The sequence below is a fragment of the Austrofundulus limnaeus genome, unplaced genomic scaffold (assembly GCF_001266775.1).
Source record: "Austrofundulus limnaeus strain Quisiro unplaced genomic scaffold, Austrofundulus_limnaeus-1.0 Scaffold7, whole genome shotgun sequence".
NCBI classification, from domain to species: domain Eukaryota; kingdom Metazoa; phylum Chordata; class Actinopteri; order Cyprinodontiformes; family Rivulidae; genus Austrofundulus; species Austrofundulus limnaeus.
In genome coordinates, this window is record NW_013952409.1 from 3,807,257 (window position 1) to 3,815,763 (window position 8,507).

The window sequence follows — 8,507 nt, forward strand, 5'->3', positions numbered from 1 at the left end:
ATCCAGAAGGATGTTGAATCTCATTTAAAACCAAGATGGCAAAAAGGGAGAAAAAACAAGACTAGATATTCAAGATGGGACACAAACTGTAGGCATTATGGCATTTTGTTGGATCTTTAATAACCAAAATACACATTCATATTCAAAAAGTTTCYAATCAAATTTACACCAAAGGGTTAAGAACTCAGAACCAGGTCATACTGTAAATCAGAACATGTTTAGTGCAGATATTCAATGAAAAACAACTCTCCTGTCACTGCAGTGTTGGTAAATCACACTTTGACAGATTGGTTTAACTGTTAAATTTTGACAAGTGAGAGGTTATCCAGTTTTTGTTGTGGTCTTCCCTTCTCTCCTTCAGCACACAYGCATACACACACATGTGCACACACTCCTTTTGGTAGAGTTGGTCTTGATCCTAATGGGGGATTCTGGAAAAGAACAGGCATCCTAATATTTCAGATGGACACATTTTTTACTATCAGCAGCAATAAAGTGTTGTTGATTTTGTTTTGAGCCTTGTACACTGTATGTATCCTAAAATGAATAAAGTGATACACCGTTTGATGCTTTGTGGTTGACCTTTTTATCAGTCTTTCACTGTTTTCTTTCTTTCTTTTCTCTCTTTTCCCCCTTTATTTCTTTATCTATTTTATTTCATGACTGACAGAGGGCATTTTTGGTAAACAAAACCATCCTTCACTTTATTTTACCTTGGTTTTTTTTATCCTCACACCTCTTGCCTCAAAATAAAACCCAACCTCCTCTCAGAATCACCTCCATCCCACTTTTTTGTTGCTTTGCTCTTTCATCATTAGGCTGATGGTCAAACCAATGCTTTAATCAGACTTGGGCTATAGACAAAAAATCTCCTAAACTCTGAAATGTATCTAAAACTAAACATTGAAAATTATTTTTAAATGTTATGAAACAGATATAACAAAATCAAAGTCAACTTTAATTGAAAGGTGAGAATAAACGTTTGAAAAGTGTTGMTATTATTTACTGTAGAACCACAACTGATTAAACCAGAAGCACTATCTTCAATGAAACATTGACACAATTTCTGTAATTTTTAATAAAAAAAGACATCAAACAAACACAGTTTGATTTTGCAGTTTGGGTTGAGTACCTTTTAAGGTCATTTTGATGGATTTTTAAGGCCATTCCATCTCCTAAATGATTTAGTTTTTTAATCAAAATCACTTGAAAAGGAAACTTTTTTACTGAATTAGGGCAGTGTGTATATTTTCAAGCAGGAAAACGTTTGAGGATCACTTATTTAAAACTTGCACAATCTTTCAACTGCTCAATTTTTCTTTTCTATGCCACTGTTGTAATATTTAGTATTACATTCAGCAGAAATAATGAAGAGTTGTCTTTAAAACCAGTTTAAAATCGAACGGGAGATGTGAAGTTTTGCCCCAGGTCTGATGCTGCGAATGGAAAGTGAAGCTACACCTGCAGTAAAAACATCACTCTAACGCTGTAGTTTCCTTCTTTGATCCTGAGCCTCTCTTCACCACACAGCTTGACTTGTTACATTACAGGTTGAGCTGAAAGGTGCAGGGTGAGGACCTTACTGCATAACTGGATCACAGAGTGGAATCCAACATCCTAACGCATTGCTTTTATGTTCATAAACAGTTAATAGAACATTAATGTTTTTCAGAAAGTCATGCAGCAGCTCATTTAAGACTTTAGGGTAACATGCTGCTTATGTCATAAATATTCATTCATTAACATTCTGGATTTTTGTTAAACTTGTGAAATGGTGGGAAAGCATCCTATACAAACATACAGTTGCATGATTTAACTGAAAGGCTGTGCGCTCTTTGTTTTTTTCTTCTTTTTTTTTATTAAACCAATGTAGCTCATTGCCATGACCTAAGTGATCACTGCCAGTAGATAAAAGCCTCAGGCTCAAAACACCTGATTTACTGCCACAGATTTCTGACACCAGTAACTGGAATCCTGATGAATAAAATGTTAGAATCAACTAAAAAAAAAAACGTCAGTAGGAATCAGGTGTTTTCTGTCATTCATTAAGAAATAAAATCTATATCTTTTCAATTACAACCTGTTTTTTTCCCTGTAATCTTTGACCCCCCATATAGCTCCTCTTACCTTTCCCTTACCTAGGCTTGCACCCCCAGCTGGTCATGCACAGATCTTCCTCTCACACTCTCATCCAACCACTGCACTCCCTCTGCAAGACCTGTGCTCTGTAGCCAGTCCACATGCAGGTTTTGGTGTTGATCTGGGCCAAATCTGGGCTGAACTGGGCCAAACACTGACCAATTCTGGGCCAAGTCTTAGCTGTAAATAAAAAAAAGAGAGAGAGGGGAAAAAAATCCCGGTTGATCCAGACCCAGATTTAGCCCTCTGCTGGGCGCAGACTGTAACTCAAAAACCATACCCCTCCCCTCCGTCAGAGCTCCCTCCTCTAGAAGAGACAGGAGGTCAGTGGCTGGCTTGGGAGGCCAAGGTCCAGGACAGCTTAAGTTTCATCAATGGTAAGGTGTCCTCCTTCTTCGCTCCACTGGTGATGATGGACTGCTGGGTTTGTTGGAGGCTAATCAGTCAGGAGCACCAGGAGGTGTGGAGATCCACCAGAAACAACCGGAGCAGCGGTTTATCTGCAGTCCTTTTCCAGAATCCCATCTGACCTCGTAACCCTGTCTTCTTTGTCTCAGTGAAAACTCACAGCCATCTAACTGAACCATGAGAACAGATGTTTACTGTTGTTTGACCCAGAATATTTTGTTTGTTCTGTGTCGTATCTGTGRGTCCAGTAGTGAGGGGCTGTGATCAGATAGGAGCCTGTGAACATCACAAACTTGAATAATTTCATTGAATATCTTATTTTGGGTATTTTTAATTTAGTTTGTTAAAATTGGCTTAAATTTCAGAAGCTATAAACGTCATATTGAAAAACTGGTATGATTTCACACAGATAACGGGAAGAAAAACTGCAGACATGCTGACTTTTAAAAAGGAACTTTTACTTGTTTTCTCTGTATTTTAGATGAGGGTTCACAATGAAACACTTGTCTGATCATGGCCCGAAATCTCTCCTTTGTTTCTTGTTAATGGAATACTTCAACTGATCTTCAGTTTCTTTTTAAACACTGATTATACCTGAAAGCCTTGTTCAAAGTGAACCCCTCCCTTTATTATTGACTGAATGAGTTATACACACTGTCTTATGTTTGTTTATRTATTTTAGTGTGTATCATTTTTAACAGTACTCAGTGCATGGTTTATCCTCTGTAATAACCAACAGAACTGTAGTGTTTCTCTACCTCTTCTGAGAATATTACAGATGACATTTATTTGCAGCTGTCTTTCATGCCTCCAGTGTGTTTCTACCTCAGTTCTCTTTGATAGCTTACATGTGTTTGTGTCTCCCTCTCTGTTTCTCTGTTTCAGTGGAGAACGGGGAGCACTGCGACTTTACAGTTCTGCGTAACATGCTGATCCGGTAAGGAAAAGGATGTGATCTTCACTGACTCGTTTTATTCAGCTGGATTTCTCCACTCATTACTTCTATGACTAATTTAACTAAATATTAATAATTTCGGATATTTTTTACAGATTTTTATATATTTATTAGCATAATGACTTTAATTGCTGGATGTTTGGCTCCTGTGCTGTTGGCCTGCAGTAACTGTGGCCCCCAGAGCAGTTTAGTTGAATAGCCCTGATTTACACACATTGAAAACTGTATTTTGGATTTTTACACATTTAAATTGAATGAGGTACAATTGGCTCTTAAATTAAGGTAAAGATTTATTTGTTTACATTAAAGTCTGCCTTTTAAATAATGAAGAGGCATTTAAGAACATGCTGTTAATTCTTAAAAAAAAGTTAATTGATTTTCAAACTGTGTTAATTTTCAGAGAGGTTTGAGGACCCTGCAGGCCAATTTTTACTAATTTAATGTAGAAAATTGGCACTTTTAAAAAGTGCTTTGAATTTTGGTGTCATTTTGACACGCAAGAAATAATTTTGTTCAAATTTTCCTTTTTATTTTTTCTTTTCTTTCTAAGGACCCACATGCAGGATCTCAAAGACGTCACCAACAATGTCCACTATGAGAATTATCGCAGTAAGAAACTTGCTGCCGTCACCTGTAATGGAGTGGACACCTCCAAGACCAAGGGACAACTCACAAAGTAAAGCTTCAGTGATTTAAATCAAACTTTGAACAAAGACACAGACATAGACATAGACAAAGACATAGATTACTTTAGACTCAGCTGTTTTAGTCTTCATTATGTAAAATAGTTATTTTAACAATGCACCAGTATGAACAGTAACTAATGTTGAACAAAGAAAGAAATACTAATTACATCTGTGCAGTACATCTATTTGAAAGCTGATGTTTAACTTCCAGTTTGTTTCCTTGATCCACAGGAGCCCCCTGGCTCAGATGGAGGAGGAGCGTAGGGAGCATGTGATGAAGATGAAGAAGATGGAAGCAGAAATGGAGCAGGTCTTTGAAATGAAGGTTAAGGAGAAGAAGCAGAAGCTGAAAGATTCAGAGGCTGAGGTTTGTGGCCGAGTTGGTGTTAATTTGAGTGTCAATATGAGTCTATTTTATTTATTTTTGTTATTATTTTTGTCCTATCCAAAGCTTGAGAGACGCCATGAGCAGATGAAGAGGAACCTGGAGGCGCAGTACAAAGAGCTGGAGGAAAAGAGGCGAGTGTTTGAAGAGGAGAAGAACAACTGGGAGACTCAGCAACGAATTTTGGAGCAGCAGAAACTCGACGCTTCCAAGTCAGTAACACGTTCAGGCTTCATGTTGGTTTGTGTTTTGTTTGGTTTTATCTTCCTCCTCCTTTCAGTGGATATTTAAAGTCTGCAGCATCTTTATGTGGATAATTATGATGACTCAGCATTTTCAAATTAAGAAAGGACAGTTTCTTGTATGTTACAAACATAAAAATAAACATAAAATAAAGGCCAAAAAAGGTCAATATTGCACCTTAAATTAATGGAAAAATCCAAAAGTTAAAATAAATGTTGAATCTGTGAGTCAGTCTTTTAAAAGTTTGAGTCAGTATAGTAATTTTATTTTCTCTCTAAAATCAGTTTTGTGAGTCATGAAATGTTTTTGTCACAACTGTGGTGAAAAACAACTTTCTCAGTTTGAGTGCTCGAGTCCTTCATCAGTGAATCTTGTAAAACCTCAAAGATAATTGTTGATCTTGTTACAACTACATAAAACAAACATTCAGTCAAATAAACTTTTTAAGTACTTATCACAAAAATTAACTTTATACCATTCAAGATATGTATTTTTAACATTTTTATTCCAGTTTTTTTCCATCCAGCATTCAGACTTTGGGAGACATCCTGGTTCGTTCTCTTCTAGTGTCTTGAGGTTTTATCAAGCTGCAATATAACATTCTAATTTCTTTCTCACAGAACGATGGAGAAGAACAAGAAGAAAGGAAAAATCTTTTAAGAAGAGCGAAGAGCTCCTGTTTCACTTCACACATCCCATCTAATGTTCATGTGGGCATGAGAGCGTACACCGTCAGAAATCCTATTCAACCAGAACACACAGACTCGTCTCTCTGCAGCGTTCACTGACTCTGTGGAAAGCTTTTTGTTTTTGTGGGGAATGCATGTGTTTGTGATATTCTATTTTCCTATATTTCCTGACAAAGAGGTTAAAGTGATTCCCTCTGAGTGAGCGGGGCAGATAAACCCATGGCAGGGACCATGCATCATAACTTCCACACAGGTAGATCTCCAGGTAAACTAACTGTTTATTTTATTGTTAAAGATTTACCAGGTGTGCACACACTTCAACACTTACAGACCTTGGGTGTTTTGAGCAACTGTGAGGGAACTGATCTGAATCAGGTGGCAGCTGAGCAGGAAGAAGTCGGGTGGATTTAAGACCTGGTCACACCACAAAACAGCTCAGAGGAATTACGTCTCATAAACGTCAAATAGACAATAAGTGTTGTTCAGCTTTCATTATTACCAACATTTAATATCGTTTGTCAATAAAGAGTCACTGAAAGTTAAAGGAAAACTTCTGAATYTGTTTTTATTATTATTTTTTATGTGAAAATCGTTATAAGTTTGCTAAAATTTTTACTTTTTTGCTTTTGTCAGCAACAACAAACATATAATGTAAAGAAAAAAAATGTTTAATTTGAAAATGTCTTGAGTTTGTCCCACTAGAAATGTAGTATTTTAAAACATGCTTGTCTGGTTTGCAAAAGATTTTAAAATATGTTTCTTCATATTACAAATATCAGTAAACTTTGTTTTCGCAATTACATATTTAGAATAAAATGTCTCTTATTAGAAAAAAGCATATTTGAAGAATCACTTTTTTAAATAATTTCTTTTTTAATCTTTGAACGTCTCCTTGTTGAAAACATATTTTAATATAGTTGATATTAGAAGTTTTTTTCCTGCAAACCATCAAAAGATTTAAATGTCGTTACCTAATGCACCTGGACTGACCGGGCCTTTAGATGTGATTTAGTGGCAGGTGTGTGTTTTGTGAGTACTTGATCAGAAACATTTTGACAAAATAATAGACGATAAATCAGAAATGATATCCGTTCTCTTGTTTGTTTAAACAACTTTATGCAAAAGCCTCCCTGGTTAACTCTACAGTGCAAATAGCTTTTTATATTGTGTGTATGATGAGTGTTGTCGTGGACCTGAACCCTGAAGTCCAGATTTTTGAAACACAATTTCCTTTTATTGGCCAAATCTCAAAGTGAATAACTGAACAAAAACAGATWCCCTTGTAATGAAGACGTAGAAGTTTTCTAATGTAACCAAAGTGTTTAACTGCATTTTGCAGACTTATAATAAAACAAACTTCTCTTTTAATTTGTCCTAAATAATGATATAACTGTTAAATCTTTAATTTGTTATCCTCAGAGTTGTAATGTTTTATTTTCATATGATGATATTAATACTCTGTACAGTTATAACAACTCCTAAAAACACTTTTACTTTTCTTAAATTACTCTAAATTAATCTGTTTGTAGTTTTTCAGACTGCCTACTGTCTCATAACAAAGGAACCATTAAACATTCATCATATTAAATGTTATTTGTAGGAATCTGGTTATAATTGAATATGTGTACAAACAGYAGGCTCTGCTGCTGGTTGTACTTTTATTTTATTTTTTATATATATTTTTTAATTTTATTTTTGTCATGTCAGAAATGTACTCGGAACAGAACCTTAAAAAAATCAATGAAAATGTTTCTGTACACTCATACATACTGTATGTATAATGTTTACATCTACATTTTGCCAATGAGTACATCTTAAAACACATTTAATCTGAAAAAAAACTTCTTCAACAACCTTGTAATCACTGATGCAGAATCCATAAAGTCAGGTGTATTTTTGTAATATTTTCTTATATATATATATATATATATATATATATATATCAAAATGTCATCTCAGAATGGTTTTATAAAAACAAGTTTGTTCAAATCAAAATCACAATTTCAGTCCAGTTGGAGTCAAGTGAAGTCTTCACTTTGATATTGCGCCCCAGGGCAGCTGTGGCTACAATGTAGCTTACCATCATCAGTGTGTGAATGAGAGTGTGAATGGGTGAGTGTAAGTGTAAAGCACTTTGGGGTCTGGAGGGACTTGATAAAGTGCTGTAAGTTCAGTCCATTTACCATATTTCCTGATTAATCCCTGAGTAAATGTGGAGCAAAATGACTCAGCCTCTAGCAGAACCAGGTGGGCCGCAGTCTCATCAGGTTCAATATATGTAATTTTGCAAAACTTTAGAACATAATTTTCTGTAAGGACATGTTTCATGATGCTTCATTCCTGGATGTTGGTCTAAATGAGGTTGTTTTTGCAGGAGAACATTCATGGTGAACCTTTAAGGCTCTTTGTGTTCGTTGAAAGCTTTGTTGGCCCATTTTTCAGTCTGGCTCACGCAGTACTTTCCTTTGGGAGTATCGATCCTGCAGAAAGATCAATTTTATTATTGTTGCATCACAGAAAACTTGGTGCTTTCATTTATCAAAGACAAGAATTCTTTGTGATTGGATTTAAAAKACAATAAAGTGCCAACTTACACATATCCCTTTTTAAAACAGTTTTTGTGAGTTTTGACGATGGACAAAATGTGAGCCTCTGGGATTTKTTTTGTAAAGAACTTAAAGCAGCACGTTCCAGGCGTCATGTCATTTGGTCCGTGAGCTATAAGGGGAAACAAATGAAGATAATTGCATACTGTCTGTCATCCAGTTACTTTATCTTTAGTATGTTATACAGACAGAAAAATTTCTCATTTTTTGAATGATGGACCAAAGATTCAGGCTTTGTTTCTTTTTCCATCTGTATCAAATGATTAAAGGCCAATGACGTGTGACAAAAAGAGAGCAGTTCATAAAAAGATTTCCAGATWAGTGCATTAATTCTTGGTTCTCCACAAATTCAATCCATCTTAAGGTTGCAATTTCCTTCCACCACATTAAAAAAAA

The 8,507-nt window shown here is 35.5% G+C and overlaps 1 protein-coding gene across 2 annotated transcripts in view; it reads left to right on the top strand.

The window, feature by feature from the left end:
• The window catches only part of LOC106536114 (septin-7), a gene marked incomplete in the record, with an annotated part of 32,299 nt that extends 25,733 nt beyond the window's left edge, over positions 1 to 6,566 (top strand). For both annotated transcript variants that reach the window (XM_014033316.1, XM_014033308.1), the window contains 5 exon segments: positions 3,433 to 3,484; positions 4,053 to 4,178; positions 4,420 to 4,555; positions 4,640 to 4,785; positions 5,437 to 6,566. In XM_014033316.1, the coding sequence (XP_013888770.1) occupies positions 3,433 to 3,484; positions 4,053 to 4,178; positions 4,420 to 4,555; positions 4,640 to 4,785; positions 5,437 to 5,476 (500 nt within the window).
• Between the last annotated feature and the right edge of the window lie 1,941 nt (positions 6,567 to 8,507).